Source organism: Scylla paramamosain, chromosome 7 (genome assembly GCF_035594125.1).
Source record: "Scylla paramamosain isolate STU-SP2022 chromosome 7, ASM3559412v1, whole genome shotgun sequence".
NCBI classification, from domain to species: domain Eukaryota; kingdom Metazoa; phylum Arthropoda; class Malacostraca; order Decapoda; family Portunidae; genus Scylla; species Scylla paramamosain.
In genome coordinates this window covers 28,894,350-28,913,115 of record NC_087157.1, presented here as the reverse complement: position 1 = coordinate 28,913,115, position 18,766 = coordinate 28,894,350, and the positions used below count along the sequence as shown (strand labels likewise).

Below are 18,766 nucleotides of genomic sequence, written 5' to 3'. Positions count from 1 at the left end.
TCACTTATCCCACATATTCTTCAGCCGAGTCTCACGAGGCAACAGTTGCGTAGTAGAGCTGATGGGCTGTCACAGTAGTCCCAGCGCTCTCATCCCTCACCACCACCTGTTAGGGACTCCCGTTTTTCCTCTCCCTGTGAAAACTCTTATCTTGAGTCGTTGGCTGTTGCAGTGTTACGTGTCCAGCATGTATTTGGTATGGCATTGGTATGGAGGGAAGCAGAAACACTTATCCTCCAATTCTGTGTGATCCTTTTGACTTTACTCTTGGGACTGGCACTCTCAGTGGGACTTTCTTTTTCACTCTTTTTGCTGCCCTTGGCCGGTGCCCCTCTTACATAAAAATGAGTGGAGTGTGAGGAGAGAATGTTTCTATGATAAGTTTCATGAATGTTGTGTTCATTGGCAGCTGTGTGGTTAATATTTGGACGACGCGGCGAAATTTGCGAAATAAGGAAGGAAAAGTCATTCCAGTCTCGTTTGTGGTTTAATCTGTCTAGCGGTTGTTTGGTTGTTTAGTGTGTGTGTGTGTGTGTGTGTGTGTGTGTGTGTGTGTGTGTGTGTGTGTGTGTGTGTGTGTGTGTGTGTGTGTGTGTGTTTTGGAAGAAATTCCATGAATTAATAGCGCTGAAGTAACCCAATATAATGCTTAGTGTTGTTGTGGGTCGCCGTGTTGAATTTTAAGTAAGAAGTTGGCTTTATGGTGCAGTGCTTGCCTTATGGCCTAAACTTAGCGGGTTCGATTGTGGTGGACGGCAGTTTTACTTGTGCGAGGCAACGTCCCTCGTGGTGCCATCACAGACGGCGCCACGTGATCGCACTGTTGCGACGCCACGACTTAATCAGTTTCCAATATTTTTGTTTCGCTCCGCCGCGTTCACTTGGTCGTGTTCACCCATATTCACCTAACCTGGTCGTGTTCACCTCACCTGGTCGTGTTCATCTCATATAGTCGTGTTCACCTCACCTGGTCATGTTCACCTCACCCTGTCGTGTTCTCCTCATCTGGTCAGCTGGTCACGTGGTCGTGCAGGCCGCCAGTACTCACCTGATGGATCGTAGTAGACGCCGTTGAACACATCGAAGCAGGGGATGACCCGCAACGTGCCGGGGGGCGTCTGGGGCCAGCAGGACACGCCGTCGAACTTGACCGGACACGAGCCTGCCGCCGCGCCGCCGTCCTTTGACTCCAGGAGGGACGCGATGAATTGGTCGAAGCAGCGCAGCACCTTCTGGCTGTCGTCCGTGGCGTTCACGATCACGGTCGACTGTTCCATGAAGCGGTTCCACATTACAGTCCGAACATGGTTGAGGTCAAGGCCGTCTGACTCAAGGCCAAGGTCATCCCCCTCCCCCATGAGCATGTCCTCTCCCTCTCCCTCTCCCCCTCCTACTCCCCGGCCCCCCACGCCCACCACATCAGGATCGGGCTCAGGGTCTGGGTAGGAGAGTGGGTCCTCGCTGGGGCCGCTGATGGCTGGCATGGCGCCCCTGATGCTGGTGCTCTGTGTTCGCTTCTTATTGACTTTGTAACACTTCACTCTTTTTCCCTCGGTCACGCGTTCATATTGTTGTTTTGTCCTGTTTTTCTCTCTGATTTTTTTCTTTTTTTGTTTCTTTCGTTTTAACCCACTCTGTTGACTTCACTTGTTTATGCTGTTTGTTTCTGTATTGTTTTGTTTTTTCACGTATTCTCTTTCTCAGATATCATTATTTTTGTCTTTGCCTTCACACAACTGTCTGTGTTTATAACTTGTTTTGTGCTTCGTCTTCACGTCAAAGTATCATGAACTGACTCCTTTCGCTGCTTTTCCCTTTGTTCCACTGCTGTCCGGGAGTCCTGTCTGCACCCTCTGTGGCCGCTGTCCCGAACCACCATTTCTTGTCTTTGTCTTTCTGATTCCCGCCTGTGTATGTTGACTTTATTTCCTATCACTGCTTTTGTCCCTTAGTATTTTCTTCGTGTTTATCAGTTTCCTCTCTCTCTTCCCATAATCTTCATCTGGTTAGCGTCACAAGGCTCTGAGCGGCACCATCGAATAGGATTAGCACCGCCACACGCACACACACTTACACACACACACACGCACGCAGGCACCACCACACAATTTCCTGCCTCACCGTTTACTGTTCGACATCCCAACACGAGCCAGTAATTAGAGCAGGCGGCCCAACTCAAACACACGCATACATTTACACGCACCGACACACACACACACACACACACACACACACACACACACACACACACACGCACACGCACTCACGCAGGCACGAACACAGCTTCCAGGAACCGCAGCAAATCACGTAGAGTCAAGACACACACGATGAGGCGGCAAGCGACTCAGCAGAAAGGGGAGCCAGTGGGGGAGACACACACCCACACAAAGAGACAGACGAACAGACACAGCAGCCTTGTAGAGGAGCCTCCCGTTGCCACCGTCTTCTCGAGCACTTCAAGACGTGTATTTAAATTCCTCTCGTGTTCATTTCGCAGCCTCAGTATCGCCTCGCCGGACCCCTCACAGCCGCCATTGTCTCCCTGGGACACTTGAGCAGCGTTTAAATAGAACACAAGGGCCTCTGGGGGTGCAGGAGGCTTGTACTCAAGGGCCCAGACTCCAGGACCCGCCAGGAAGAGAGGGACGTGAAGGGCCCAAGTGTTCTCGCGGCGGCGAGACGGCGCCCGTTTCAAGCTGGGAAGAAATATTTTGCTTTCCTCCAAACTGGCCCTCTCTCCTTCCTCCTCTCTCCTCTCTTCTCCCTCCTCCTTCACCTCCTCCTCTTCCTCCTCCTCCTCGCACTCCTCTCGCCTCTTGTCGGTGTTGCTTCACCTCCTTCTCTTCCTCCTTCCTCCCTCTCGTCTCATGTCTGAAAAGAAAGAGAAACTGTGGTGGGTTAATTTGCTTTACTAAGACGAGGCGCCAAAAAAAGAAAAAAAAGAAAAGGGAAGGAAAATTTTTTGAGGGAAAAGAAAGATGGAGGGATGGAGGGAAAGAGGGAGGGAAAAACGTAAGAGTAAAGGGAATGGTAGGATAAAAAAGGTAGGAAGTAGACGTGAATTGCTGGAAAAATGCACAGCTAAGAGAGAGAGAGAGAGAGAGAGAGAGAGAGAGAGAGAGAGAGAGAGAGAGAGAGAGAGAGAGAGAGAGAGAGAGAGAGAGAAAGCCATCTAAATCAGAATGCTTTAATTAATCTCATCTTGACTGTCACGATTATGTGATTTCTCTTACTAAATGATGAAAAGGAGGAGGAGGAGGAGGAGGAGGAGGGCGAAGAAGAAGAAGAAGAAGAAGAAGAAGAAGAAGAAGAAGAAGAAGAAGAAGAAGGAGGAGGAGGTGTAGGAGGAGGAAGAAAGGAAGGGAGAAGAAGAAGAAGAAGAAGAAGAAGAAGAAGAAGAAGGGAGCAGCAGGGGGTGTAAGAAGAGGAAAGAAGAAGAAAAAAAGGAACAAGAACAAGAAGAAGAGAAAGAAAGAAAGAAGAAAATGAAGATCAGCAGGAGGAGGTGTAGGAAGAACATGAAGAAGAAGAAGAAAAGCAGGAAGAGGTAGAAGAGAAGTAGGAGAAGGAAGAGAAGAAAAGGGTGGAAAAGGAACAGGAATAGGAGGAAGTGGAGGATAAATTTGTGGTGAACGAGAGTATGAGGACATAAAGAAAGAAGAAGAGGAGGAAGAAGAAGAACAGGAGAAGGAGGAGAAGGAGGAGGAGGAGGGGGAAGGAAGAGAAAGAGGAGGAGGAGGGAAAAAAACAATAAATTCCAGGAAAATCCAAGGACACGAGGATAAGGAAAAAAAGAAAAGAAAATTAGATGAAGGAAAAGAGGAAAAGGAAAAAATGGAGTGGATGGGAAAGTATCTCTCTCTCTCTCTCTCTCTCTCTCTCTCTCTCTCTCTCTCTCTCTCTCTCTCTCTCTCTCTCTCTCTCTCTCTCTCTCTCTCTCTCTCTCTCTCAACTTTCTGCTTCTGGAATTAATGGGAGGAAGGGAATGTCGAGGGAAGTTGCCAGGAGGAGGAGGAGGAGGAGGAGGAGGAGGAGGAGGAGGAGGAGGAGAAAGAAGAGGAGCATAAGGAGAAGGAAGAGTAGGAGGTGGATGAAGAGAAGAAGAATGAGAGGAGAAGGAATAGGAAGATAAAAAGAAAAGGTGGAAGAAGAGATAGAGAAAAGGAAAAAAGAGAGAAAGTGGAGGATAGAAGATGAGAGAGAGAGAGAGAGAGAGAGAGAGAGAGAGAGAGAGAGAGAGAGAGAGAGAGAGAGAGAGAGAGAGAGAGAGAGAGAGAGAGAGAGAGAGAGAGAGAGATTTAAGCATCAAGCTTTATAACTTCAGCTAATGGCCTGGAGCTGTGTGTGTGTGTGTGTGTGTGTGGTTGGAGCAGCAGCTGTGTGGCCAATATATTTTTTACTCCCTGGTGAATAAATAGATGAGGACGCATTAAATTAGGTAATGTTTCAAGCCATCTGTGTGTGTGTGTGTGTGTGTGTGTGTGTGTGTGTGTGTGTGTGTGTGTGTGTGTTCATGAGAAAGAGAGAGGCATAGATATATACAGATATAAATAGATAGCAAGAGAGAGAGAGAGAGAGAGAGAGAGAGAGAGAGAGAGAGAGAGAGAGAGAGAGAGAGAGAGAGAGAGAGAGAGAGAGAGAGAGAGGCAGGCAGGCAGACAGACAGACAGACAGACAGACAGACAGACAGACAAATCCTAAAAAAAAAAGCACGATTTCTAAATTATTCGTGATCAGATGGAGAGAGAAAAAAAGCTTCATATTAATCATCACCACCACTTGTCTAACACACACACACACACACACACACACACACACACAGACCGGCAGTATGGAAATAGCCAGCCAGGATTCACACAAAGGTCAAGCGAGTGAAGGGCGGCAGCAGCAGCAACAAACTTTTCCTCAGGGCGATTGTTTGCTGCCTCCGTGACAACATTCCAGCAAGAGTCAGTGCAGGGTGAGGGGGAGTGGCAGGGGGACAGTGGGACATCTCTGGGGGGTAGGGGGGATGGCGAGCAGCTTGGAGTCTTTGAGTCTGCTGTGAATGTTAGTGGAACGGTTTATTTTTTATTGTTTTTTTACTTTTTTGTTCTTGGGGTTTCTTGTGTGTGTGTGTGTTTTTTTTTTTTTTTCAAGGCGTTTATATTTGTGGTGTGTATTTGTTTTGCTCTTCTGTGGCGTTGGTAATCTATTGGTGTCTGTATTTTTCTTGTGTTGATGCGTCAATAGTGCTGGTGATGTGTTTGCTTTGCTGCTTAAAGACTTGAGTTCTTTCTTATTTTTAATTTTCTAAAAACACAATATGGTTTTTTTTTATTTTCTAAAGACACGAAACTTTTTTTAATTCTTTAAAGACACGAATTATGTTTTTCATTCTCTAAAGACCATTTTTTTCCTTTCTCTAAAGACACGAGTTTAGTCTTTCATGTCCTAAAGACAAGTGATGTATTTATCACTCTCACGACACAAGGTATCTTTTATTCATTCTCTAAAGACACGAGTTTTCTTTTTCTTTTTACATTCAGGAAATCAGTAATGCTGTTTTCCAAGACAGGAATTATACCAGTAAAATATTTATATTCTTTTAAGGTATCAAAAAGGCAGTTTTTTTCTCTGTCATCAATACTACCTCTTTCCTTTCCCACTATCAGTAATACTTGTTGAAATGTACTTTTTTAAAGCACATCATTAATCTATCAGGACGGATCTCTCACTCTCTCTCCTCAAACATCAATAGTACGGCAATGGGAAGATAGTGGATGTGTTGTGTTGTGTTAAATTTATGCGTGCTGGGGAAGACAGGACAAAGGGCAGGAGGGGAAGAGGTACAGGGTGAAAAATATAAAAAGGAATTTCGCACAAAGCCCTGTTGTAAGAACAGAGAGAGAGAGAGAGAGAGAGAGAGAGAGAGAGAGAGAGAGAGAGAGAGAGAGAGAGAGAGAGAGAGAGAGAGAGAGAGAGAGAGAGAGAGAGAGAGAGAGAGAGAGAGAGATCCAGAATATAACTGTTTCAAATGGCTCACCTTATAACTTTTTTATTACGAAACTTAAAAACCTCCCAACACCTGAGGTCATGTTTTTAGTGGCTCGGGAAAAAAAAAAAAAGAAGAAAAAATAGAAATAAAAACACAGCCACCAAAGTTTGAAGAAAAGAAACCTGCCTGAGATTCAAGAAGTAAGGAAAACTTGACGGGGCGAATTTAATCTCCAAAAATGGCCTCGTAAAGGAAATGGACGTGGGAAAGGTTGTGTGTGGCGCGCTGGAGAGTCTGGTGGTGGTGGTGGTGGTGGTGGTGGTGGTGGAGGGGCATAAGGGAACACAAAGAAAGAACAAATGAATGTAGTACTTGTGATAAACTACCGTTGAGTAGGACAGGAAAAATGAAGGTGGGAGGTTACCACAATGAGATACAAAGGAAGAACAAGGAAAGAGTCTTATTTTGCCGTGTTGAGGTTGTTTATATTCCACTTCCCTATCTAGTCTGCGGCAGGAATAAGGGAAGGACTTTACAATAACACCACCGCTAATAATAATACTGATAATACCAATGATAATGATAATAATAATGATCATATGTTGAGTGAAGGAGTAAAGAATTAAGAAGAGCGTGAAAAGAAAATGGATGTTGTTGATGGTGGGTATACGCAACATTTTTATATAATCATGTTTTTTAATGGTCAGTGTACGCTAAGTGAAGGAGTAAGGAAGTAGAGAGCAAGGAGGAGGAGGGACAGAAAATGGATGCTCTTAACGCTGAGTGTACCTAACATTTTTATATTATCTTCATGATGTGCTTACCATTTTGATTTATTTTCTTTATGGTCCTGAGGCACAGAAGTTCTTTCACCCAGGCCGTACCCACGCGTCCGTGTCTCTAGTACAGCTCCTTGTTTATTGTCCACAGTTTTTAATCAGTCAGTGCAGCCAACTCATTATCGTCATTGTATGTTCTGTTATATTGTTACTGTCTGATTCCTCATCTCCTGTCATCTGTTTAGTCTTTTTATATTATATTATCTGCAGTCTGTCTGTACGTTTTTTTTTTACCTGTCAATCAGTTAGTCTGGCTCTCTCTCTCGCTTTCATCCCTCCCTTTTCAAACTATCATTTTATTTCCCTTTATGTTTTTTTTTCTTAAGTTAATCATATTCTCCACCTCTGCATTACCTTTCCATTATTCTGTCCTTCTCCCTTCCTTCACAAATACACTTTACCGCCCACCACCCCTGTCAAATACTGCCTTTACTCATCCTACTTGTACACCCTCCCAGCTGCTGCCGCCGCCTCCTCTCTCGTCTCTATCAGACATACTGACTGAAAAACACCTGGCCTTGTATTTCAGTCTCTCGTCTCTCTCTCTCTCTCTCTCTCCTCTCTCGCTTTCTGCTCTTCACTAGGACGGCTTTTTCTTGGCGCTACGTATCTCGTCTTAACTTTCATCAGCAAATACGGAGACGGGAGGACGAGACGGGAGGACGGAAAGGGAGGACGGGAAGGGAGGACGAAACTCGGGGAAAGAACGTGAGAGAAAATATTGAGAAATGCAGGAATGGAAATAGACTCCTAAGAAGAAAGAAAAAAAAGAAAGGATCGAGATGGATGGAGAAAGAGAGAATGATAAATAAGAAGACTCGCGGAGAATGATGGTCGGAGGAAAAAAAAAAAAAAAAAGAAATGAGTAAGAAGATGCACAGCATGATAAACTTAGGTGGAAGTTGAAGAAGAAGATTACGAACTGGGAGTGACAAGAAATGAGTGAGAAAATGCACGGAGAGAGAGAGAGAGAGAGAGAGAGAGAGAGAGAGACAGAGAGAGAGAGAGAGAGAGAGAGAGAGAGAGAGAGAGAGAGAGAGAGAGAGAGAGAGACTTGAAAAAAGCTTACGAAACAAGAAAAGATAAACATGCGTAAATTAATAGATAGGTAGATAGATAGATAAATAGATAGATAGGTAGATTAATAGATAGATATAAAAATAGACTGTAGATAGATAAAATAGATTATAGATAAGTAGATAAATTGAGAGAGAGAGAGAGAGAGAGAGAGAGAGAGAGAGAGAGAGAGAGAGAGAGAGAGAGAGAGAGAGAGAGAGAGAGAAATATACCCTCCTTTGCTCCTTGCTCCCTGTAGACGGCGTTCCCTGGAGATGAAAGCGACGAGGAAAATGGAGTGTGGCGGTGACCGTGCGAGGAATCAAAGGCTTAATCCTGCCACCGTCACTGCCATCCACTCTTTAATATCAAGGGGGAAAAAAACACCCATATGCAACGCCGCGACGAGGAGACGAAGGAGGTGAAGAAAGGTAAGAAGGTACACATCCAGGACAGACGAGGAGGTTAGGTGGATGAGGAGTGATGGTGAAAGTGGATTTAGAAGATGAATAAAGAGGAAGGTGCATGCTGATACTAGGATGATAAGAGAGTGGATGAAGGTACTAGAATAAGGAGGAAAGTGAATGAAAGCACTGGGATGTGATGAGGGAGTGGATTTGCGTGCAGAAGAGTGATGAAGAAGGTAGATGAAGATACTAGAGGTACTGGATGGGCTGAGGAGATGATGTATGTAGGTAATGAAGTAGTGACAAGGACTAGACAAGCGACAAGGGACTAGAATGACAGATAGACAAAGAGGTACTAGAGAGACGAGGAAGGAGAATAACAAAGCTGAACAGTGACGAGGAGAGTGGATGGAGGTGCAGAAACAGGACGAAGGAAATACGTGGCGTGGAGAGAATAGGAGAATACAAGTGGAAGGCCGTGGTAATTGTGTTGACTGAAGGGATGCGATGGGAAATGAAAACGAAATGGAGAGTTGAAGAATGGAAAGAAGAAGGAAAAGAAGGAAGAGGAGGAGAAAGAGAAGCAAGAGCAGAAGGAATAAAAGGAGGAGGAAGAACAGAGAGGAGCAGGAGGAGGAGAAGTAAAAAAAAATACTAATAACAAAAAAAAGAGAAGGAGGAGGAGGAGGAAGAGAATGGGAAAAGAACGAAAAAGAAGAGGAAAGAAAATGAAAATGAAAAAGAAAAAAAGAATAATAATAAGAAGAGAAGAAGAGGGAGAAAAAGATGAGGAGGAGGAGGAGGAGTAGGAGAAACGTAATAAGGATTATGGTAATGATGAAGCTCCAAGCGAAAGGGAATGACAAAGGGTATGATAATTGTGGTGAATGAAAGGATTTGTTAAAGAATGAAGACGAACTGGAGAAGAAAGTGCATGGAAGTGTAATAAAGGTAATGGTAACGTGGTTCACGACTGGGAATTAAAAATGAATGTGAAAAAAAAAATATTAGAAAGGTTATAATGAACGATGGTTTTTAGAAGAGGATGTGACAGCAAATATAGACAAAATGAAATCGTTAATTAAATTTTGACAAATATATTACTACTACTCTTGCTGCTGCTGCGACTACTACTACTACTACTACTACTACTACTACTACTACTACTACTACTACTACTACTACTACTACTACTACTACTACTACTACCACCGCTACTACTACCGCTACTTCTATTACTACTACTACTACTACTACTACTACTACTACTACTATTACTACTACTACTACTACTACTACTACTACTAAGAATAATAATAATAATGATAATGGTAAAACGTACGACCTGAAATTATATCGAGATGAAGTAGTAGAAAATGCAATGAATATAATAACAAAACTATAGGATTACTGAATGAAGAAGGAGGTGCTAATTATATGAAAGAAGGACATGACAGTTATGGAAAACGGAAATTTACGTGCAGAAGTGAAAAAAGAAATACAGATGAAAGGCAAATTAATGTTTCATGAATAAACGAAGAAAAGTAATGAAAAAATGTGGAGATGCTTAAAGGAAAACATGAGTGCGACTTGACTGAAAAAAAAAAACTAAAACACCAATATTTTTATGAGTAGAAAATATGTGATTATGAAAGATGGCTGGTTAAGAATTGTAATTAGAAATGAAGACAATAATTGCTTTTGAATTAGAAAATAAAGAAACTGAATAATGATGATGATGACGATGATGATGATGATTTATAGTAGTAGTAGTAGTAGTAATAGTAATAGTAGTAGTAGTAGTAGGAGGAGGAGGAGGAGGAGGAGGAGGAGGAGGAGCACCACCAACAACAGCAACTATATCAACAACATCATCAACAACAACAACAACAACAACAACAACAACAATAACAACAACAACAACAACAACAACAACAACAACAACAAAAACATCAACAAAATAATCAACAAATATTTACCTTGAAATCAGTAATTCACTTAAAAGAAAAAAATAAATAAAGGAAGAAAATGTTTGATGGGGAAGGAAATAAAAAAAAAAAAAAAAGACGTGCCCATGAATTTTAATACAGCTCCTTCACTGACTTACTGACTGACTGACTGAAAGGAACTGGCAATTAATCACTCACGGCAAACAGTCTCGCCTTCCTGTTGCCCACCCCCAACACACACACACACACACACACACGTCCTCACATTCTTCACCGGTCTCCTGTCTTAGGTTCGGATTTGCCAGAAATTGGTTTAACATATTCATAAGTATTTGGCCTTCCTTCAGTTCCTTCCTTTCTTCCTTCGTTCTTTGTTCCTCCTTCCTTCGCTCATTCGTTCCTTCCTTGCTTCCTTCGTTCTCTTTCCATTTTTTTCCATTCACCCATTTATTCATTTCCTTCATGTACTCTCTCTCTCTCTCTCTCTCTCTCTCTCTCTCTCTCTCTCTCTCTCTCTCTCTCTCTCTCTCTCTCTCTCTCTCTCTCTCTCTCTCTCTCTCTCTCTCTCTACACCTTCCATCTTTCTCTCCCTTTATCTTTTCTTCCATCCCTTTCTCCTCCTTCTCTTTGTCTCTTTCTTCTTTCTTTCTACTATTCCTATTTTCCTTATCCTAATTACTTTACCTTATTGTTCCCTCCTTCTCTTCTTCGTCTTCTCCCTCTCCTTCGCGCCATGTCTCTCTCATTTCTTTCTTTCTTTTCTTTCTCTCATTCTTCCTTTACGTGACCTGATTTAGTTCTTCCTCTCCTCTCTCTCTCTCTCTCTCTCTCTCTCTCTCTCTCTCTCTCTCTCTCTCTCTCTCTCTCTCTCTCTCTCTCTCTCTCTCTCTCTCTCTCTCTCTCTCTCTCTCTCTCTCTCTCTCTCTCTCTCTCTCTCTCTCTCTCTCTCTCTCTCTCTCTCTCTCTCTCTCTCTCTCTCTCTCTCTCTCTCTCTCTCTCTCTCTCTCTCTCTCTCTCTCTCTCTACAGTGCGTCGTCACCTGATCAAAGGGAGAGAGGAGCAACTGATGAGAGTATGTGAGAGGGAAGGAACGATGTGGAGAGAGAGAGAGAGAGAGAGAGAGAGAGAGAGAGAGAGAGAGAGAGAGAGAGAGAGAGAGAGAGAGAGAGAGAGAGAGACTCAGGTGTCATTTGTATTGTCAGCTTTTTGGAATGATGAGTGAGAGCAGGAAGAGATGATGGATGCCTGCTCCTCCCCCTCCTCCTCTTCCTCCTCCTCCTCCTCCTCCTCCTCCTCCTCCTCCTCCTCCTCCTCCTCCTCCTCCTCCTCCTCTTCCGCCTCCTCCTCTTCCGCCTGCTCTTTCCATTCATTTACAAAAGTTGACAGACAAAAGGAAGAAGCGGAAGAAAGTCAAAAGTCTGTCATTTATTATTTTCTTTGTTGTTGCTGTTATTGTTGTTGTTATTGTTTTTGTTGCTCTTGTTGTAGTTGTTGTTTTTGTTGTTGTTACTATCATTATTATTATTATTATTATTATTATTATTATTATTATTATTATTATTATTATTATTATTATTGTTATTATTATTATTATATTCACTAGCATTCATCATAGCCGTCATTGCTTTGTGCTTTCTTCAAATATGTTTTCTTCCTCCTCCTCCTCCTCCTCCTCCTCCTCCTCCTCCTCCTCCTCCTCCTCCTCCTCCTCCTCCTCTTCCTCTTCCTCAGCCGGCAAGAGAAACAGACGCTGACGGATAAAAATTACCAGATTCATGGGAACTGTAACGATTCGCGAGAGAGAGAGAGAGAGAGAGAGAGAGAGAGAGAGAGAGAGAGAGAGAGAGAGAGAGAGAGAGAGAGAGAGAGGGGGGTAAAGTTCTCAAATCCTCTTACTCCTTCGTGCCTGGCTCTGGGAAGGATGTCACCCTCATGTTTACATAATGCACAACTCTTTACGCCTCCTCCTCCTCCTCCTCCTCCTCCTCCTCCTCCTGACTCTCTTACTCTACTTCCCTCTCTCCTGCCTGACTTCCTCCTTTTCTTCCTGCCTTCGTTCGTTCGTTCGTTCGTTCTTTCCTCCTTTGGTTACTGTCCATGTTTCCTTTTTTTTTTGTTTCTTTTTTGTTTGTTTCTTTTTCTTTTCTTTTTTTTTGTTTCCTTTCTTCACTCCATTTCTTTTCTCTTTTTCCTTCTTTTCTTTCTTCGTTTGTTTGTTTCTTACTTATTTCTTTTTTCTTTCTTTCTTTCTTTCTTCCATAATTTTTTCCATCCTTCCTTCCTTCCTTTTTTGGTTCTTTTTTCTCCCGTCCTTCCTTCCTTTACTCCTTCTTTCCTTCCTTTCCGCTTCTTTCCCTTTTTTATTCATTTATTCTTTCCGTCTATCTTACCCCCTTCTCGCTCTCTCCTTCCATTCTTCCACTATTCTTTCTCTCCTCTCCTTTCTTTCCTCTTTTATACCCCCTTTTTCTCTCTATTCTTCTCTCATTCATTCATTCATTCATTCCTCCCTCCTTCTCCTTCCTTCCTTTTGTCTCCATTCTTCTTGCTATTTTTCTTATGTTTCTTCCTCATTGTGTTCCTTTCTTCCCGTCATACTTATTCTCTTTCTTTCATTCTTTCCTTCCTTCTTTCCCGCCATTCTTCTTGCCTTTCTTCCATTCTTCCTTCCCCTCTTCCTGCCATCCTTCACCTTTTATTTCCTTCCATTCTTATTTCCTTCCTTTCTTCCTTCCTTCCTTTCCTCCATTCATCTGCTACCACTATCCCTAATTCCTCCTCCTCTCCCTCCCATCCACTAGCTTTGCCTCCACCCCTCCACCCTCTCTCTTTCCCCCTTTCTCCCTCCCTCCTGTCTATAATCCAGTTTCAGGACAAATCCCTCGCGTCACTCTGCACTTCCACACCCTTGTATGCTCCTATGCTGGCCACGCCCTCCAGGAGCCCTCCCCGTCTTATCCCCCCCCCCCACACACACACACACACACACACACACACTTGGTCTTCTCTCAAATAATACAAGAGGTTCTCATTATCATAGCATCTCTCTCTCTCTCTCTCTCTCTCTCTCTCTCTCTCTCTCTCTCTCTCTCTCTCTCTCTCTCTCTCTCTCTCTCTCTCTCACCCAATTTCGTTGCGTCTTTTATTTTATTTATTTTTGTTTAATTTCAAGCAAGAGAGACGATTATAAAGAAAACATCTATATAAGATAAACAGAGACACTTTAGAGAGAGAGAGAGAGAGAGAGAGAGAGAGAGAGAGAGAGAGAGAGAGAGAGAGAGAGAGAGAGAGAGGTACAAACAAGCAAGAGTTAATTGAGTTTCTGAGACGCTTCCTTTTTTTTTTCAATTCTTTTTTCTACTTGACTTTTTTTTTCCCCTTTCTGAGCGACAATTAGGGTGTTTATGTCCTCTACATTTAATCTTGAGCTGCTTCATTACGTGTCCCTGTTAGTGTCAAGTGTATTATCCAGTTTTTACATTTTTTTTTTTTTTTTTTTTCATTGACTAGCGATCTTTTCTGTTTCTGCTGATATTATTTTGGTTTATATCGATTCCCTTCCTTATTAAGTCTTTAGGATAATTGTATTCTTTTTATTGCCACGTTAATTTAGTTTTATCTATTTTTTCTTCATTGGTGTAGTGTTTTTTTTATCTCCCTTTTTTTTTTATCTCATTGGTTTGCGATTTTTTTTTCTGTAGTCATTTATTTGATTTTATGTTTATTTCTTTGATATTAAATCTCTAGTTCCGTTTTATTGTTTTTTTTTTTATTGTTTTGCCGTCAATTCTCTTACTTCTTCTTCATTATTAAGTCTTTTCTGTCTGTTATGTTCATTCACTAACCATTATTTTTCTTCCTAGCAACATTTCTCTGGTTCATTTTTATTCCCTTTACCTTAAATCTCAAGTATAGTGTTCTTTATTTTATTACTCTGTCAAGTTAATTTAGCTCTTTTACTTCTTTTTCATTATTTTCATCTTTTTTCATACACGATTATTTTTCTCTTCCTAGTAACATTTCTTTGATATATGTCTATTACCTTTACCTTAATTGAATTTCTAGTATACCTTTGTTGTTTGTATTGCCTTCATTATTCTGCCGTCAAATTAATGTAGCTTTTTTTTTTCTTTTAATCTTCCGAGTTTTCTATCACAGCACTCACATTTTTTTCGATCCCTTTATGTCTAGTCTTTTAATCATCTACATCTTTATTTCTTTTTCATCGGCGTCATATCACTGGTCCCTTATTTCAATTAGTGTTTAGTTCCTGGTCCACCATTACTTTCATTACTATTACATTAACAGTCCTTCATTTCATTACCGCGACATTACTGTTACTCTATCCAATTACTGCTATGTTCCTCCGGCTTTATCTAATTACCGTCACGTTGCTGCACCTTAAGTTACAAGAGCTTCATTTCATTGGCCCAGTACGTATTATTGTGTTATTGAATTGTTCCTGCGTTGCTGCCCCGTTATTAAATTCATGTCATGTTGCTCCTGCTTTGTTATTGTTTTTCCAAGCTGCTTTTTTTCTTTTATTTATTTCGTGCTAGGTTGAATATCGCATGTCAAAAAAGAAAAAAAAATGTAAAAAAAACTGCTAATTGGTCCTTGCTATGGTTATTTTTCCTGTAGACAGAGAGAGAGAGAGAGAGAGAGAGAGAGAGAGAGAGAGAGAGAGAGAGAGAGAGAGAGAGAGAGAGAGAGAGAGAGAGAGAGAGAGACCATGTATTTGAATTACGTATATGCACTTGAGTAATGGAGAGAGGAAAGCGAGAGGGAGGGAGTCAGTCAAGGAGGGAAGGGAAGGAGGCAAGGAGGGGGAGTAGACGAGTGAGAGAGAATGGAAGATAGAGCGAGGTGGGGGTGAAAGGGGAGTGGATAGGTGGAAGATGAGGATGAAGAGAAAAGATAGGAAGGATGGAAAAGACGAAGGAATAAAGGGAATCAAGGAATGGCGGAAGAAACGAATGAAGAAAGGAAAGAAAAAGAGACTTAGGCAATAAAAGAAAGAAAGGAAGGAGAAGTGAAGGAAGGAACGATTAGATTATTGCCGAAAAAGAAAAAAAGAAAGAAAATAAGCGAAAGAAAAATGTTGAGTGAGAGAATGAGGTAATTTGGAGTGAAGGAAGAAGTTGAGGGATAAGAAGGAAGGGAGAGAAAGAGGAAAAGAAAGAGGTAGGGAGATAAGAAAGGAAGGAGGGAGGGAAGGAAGAAAGACATGGAGAGAGAGGGATACAAGACCACACCTCTCCTTTCCTCTCCACATAATTCTCTCCTTCCTTCAACTTTCCTTCTCCCTCACTGTCCCCTCGTCTCTCCATTTTCCCTCCTCCCTCCATCTTCCCCCTTCTCCCCATATTTCTTTCCTCTCTCATTAGACAGAAGGTTGTTGCTGTTCTGTTTTCGTCTCGTTCCCTTTTCATCCTTAAAAACATGGCGGGGAGTTCACAAGGGGACGGGGAAACACGGGCGGCCGATAGAGTCCTGTGGGAAAGATGGGGAGGCCTGGCGGGGCGGCTTCGGGATGGGGCAGACGCAGGAATAACAATCCAGGATATTTCATGCCTCGAGGGACACAAGTTGCATTAAAAACCGTGGAAGCAGACGGTCCCACAGCTCCTTAGTGATGGCTGTCCTGGTGGGGGTGTTATGGAGGAGGAGGTGGTGGTGGTGGTGGTGGTGGTGGAGTAGGATAATAGGAGAAGGAGGAGGAGGAGGACTTAGACAAAAGAAGGAGGATTAAGATAAGATGAGGAGGAGGATGAGGACAACATGAGGAGAAGGAAGAGGAGGACTAGGACAAGATGAGGAAGAGAAGGAAGAGGAAAAAGAAGAAAAAAAAAGAAACAGATTACAATGAAGATCGAACAACAACAACAACTACAACAAGAGGAGAAGGAGGAGGAGGAGGAGGAGGAGGAGGAGGGCTAGAACAAGGACGTCTTGGCGATGCTGGTCGAGTCAGAATATAAAAGCGAAAATAATGGTAATAGTGATGGCAATGGTAGTAATGATGGTAATATACAGTAGTAGTCTTATTAATTTACACGAGGCTGGACCAGAGGACACCAGAGGACGAGCAGAGGACGAGGACAACAGCAGGAGAGGGAAGGGAAGATGAACAGGGAAGGACTGGATCGGGATGAAACTGCAGCTGCCTTGAATCGTGCAGTGGGTGGTGGGTCGTCTCTCTCTCTCTCTCTCTCTCTCTCTCTCTCTCTCTCTCTCTCTCTCTCTCTCTCTCTCTCTCTCTCTCTCTCTCTCTCTCTCTCTCTCTCTCTCTCTCTCTCTCTCTCTCCATTACTCGCCTTCCTGCCTTTGTAAAGATCCCTAATTTGGTATTCCAGCTTGGCCAGGACCGGGACCAGTTGGCAAAATATCTAATGAATCAAGTCGTTAGTGGCTGTAATAGACTCGTTGCTACTTTTTTCCGAGGCTGTGACACGTGCGTGGCCGGGCTGGGAGTGGCTGGGGAAGCAGTAGGCGTTGGTAGTGGTAGGGAGTAGCGTCTTAGCGGTTGTAGTATTCAGAATCGCTTTGTTCTATCACCACTATAATTTTCGAATGCCACAGAGATGATGAGCCGAGTTCTCAAGAGTGTTTCTACTGTTAATAATGTATGAGTCTTGTCAATATGTTACTAGAACCTTAAAAAAAAAAAAAAAAAAAAAAAATTAAAACCCCATGTGACTTCAACTCCCCTTTTGAAAGTAGTGGAGTTGCTGCACATGGGCGTTTCAGAATACGGTTCTTATCATCGTCTGTGTTGGGGAGTGATTCCTTATATTACTGTAGCGTGGCGGTGTATCTTCAACGGAGAGACGAACAGTTTGCATCCTTTAATGAGGTAATAGATTTGCAGCCTTGCGCCAGTTCTTTATTACAAGGAGGCGGCGAGGTTTGCATAAATTAATGAGGTAATTCAGGGCGGCCCGGAGGAGGTGCAGGGGCGGGATGACGCAATTAGCGGCGGGAAGTGGAATAGAAGGGCGGGAGCGCAGGGAATGCAGGACCTGGGTAGCCTTTGAGGAGCAGCGGACCAGTGGAGGCTAAGGGCGACGAGGATGGTAAAGGAAAGAAGGAGGGACGGGAAGTGAAAAAAGACCACAAAGAAGACCACGAAGACCAGGAAGAAGACTTAGAAGACCACGAAGAAGACCATGAAGAACACTCTCCCTCTCACCCTTCCTTACCTTCCTCCTCTCTCCACCACTCTCCCTCCCCTCCCTACCGTCCATCCCTCCCCCTTACCTCTCCCTGCAGCGGACTTGTTCAACACCACCAACAACCGAAGGCGAGGAGAGAGACAAACTGCAACACACACACACACACACACACACACACACACACACACACACACACACACACACACACACACACACACACACACACACACACACACACACACACACTCAGATATTGCAGGGAAGCGCAAAACCCTTGGAAGCGCCTGGCCAAACCTGCTCTACGAGTATATCGACTTTTTGTCTGGCGGTGGCACTGAGAGGCCTTGGCAGTAGGCGACGAAGGAGGCGAAGAGGGAGGCTCGCTAGGAGTGAAGCGAGGAGAGGAGGGAAGGAGGCTGGAGAGGAAGGAAGCAAGAGAGGAGGAAGCTAGCAGGAGAGGAGTGAACCGAGGAGGCAGACAAGAGAGGAGGCAGGCAGGAGAGGAGAGACGCGAAAGAGATAAAGGCTAAAGTCTCCTGGGAAGCGTCTCAGGGTCTGTCTCTTGCGTCCGATCACTTGTTTCTTTTGAGAGAAAGAGAGAGAGAGAGAGAGAGAGAGAGAGAGAGAGAGAGAGAGAGAGAGAGAGAGAGAGAGAGAGAGAGAGAGAGAGAGAGAGAGGAGGGGGGGCGGTAGTGCTAGGGGTGACAAACGGAGATCTACAAAGGGGAAGGAAAGTATTGGTGCAAATCTTTCTCACACGCCTTCATTTCCTCGACTCACTTATGCGACCCCATCTTTGTAACTCTTTCCTCTTTCTGTTCCTCCTCCTCCTCCTCCTCCTCCTCCTCCTCCTCCTCCTCCTCCTCCTCCTCCACGGTCGCACAGATAGTGACGCTGAGGCGGAATAAAGCAGTCTTTCCAGCCAGGGCATCTCGTTATGAAACAATAGGCTTTCTGATTCCTGCCTCCCCACTTCTATTTCCAGCCACCTCCTTCTCCCTCTAATTACCATTTTCTCCTCCTCCTTCTCCTTTTCCTCCTCCTCCTCCTCCTCCTCCTCCTCCCTCAGGCTGTCTATAGGAAGTCTTATGTAGGTAGATCCTACATTTTACGTCTTCAAAATTGTTAATTCTTTAAAGCGGCGCACACCTAACTCTCACTCCTCCTCCTCCTCTTCTTACTACTACTACTACTACTACTACTACTACTACTACTACTACTACTACTACTACTACTACTACTATTATCATATGGAGTGGTAGTTTTCAAAGCGGCAAAATAGACGATTACATTATTACAGTTGCGTTGATTGCAGTAAGGAGTCTTGTAAGGCGACGAATAGAGAGAGAGAGAGAGCATATAT

The 18,766-nt window shown here is 43.4% G+C and overlaps 1 protein-coding gene and 1 long non-coding RNA gene across 5 annotated transcripts in view; one reads left to right on the top strand and one right to left on the bottom strand.

Moving 5' to 3' along the window:
• Positions 1-18,766, top strand: part of LOC135102299 (uncharacterized) — a 285,859-nt gene that overhangs the window by 160,148 nt on the left and 106,945 nt on the right. The window lies entirely within an intron of this gene.
• LOC135102298 (diuretic hormone receptor-like) overlaps positions 1-18,766 on the bottom strand; it is a 149,323-nt gene that overhangs the window by 100,357 nt on the left and 30,200 nt on the right. The window contains exon 2 of one of the 2 annotated variants that reach the window (XM_064007317.1): positions 1,049-2,888. In XM_064007317.1, the coding sequence (XP_063863387.1) occupies positions 1,049-1,484 (436 nt within the window). In that variant the 5' untranslated portion in view covers positions 1,485-2,888. The remainder of the gene's footprint in view (positions 1-1,048; positions 2,889-18,766) is intronic. The other variant, XM_064007315.1, reaches the window with a different exon arrangement.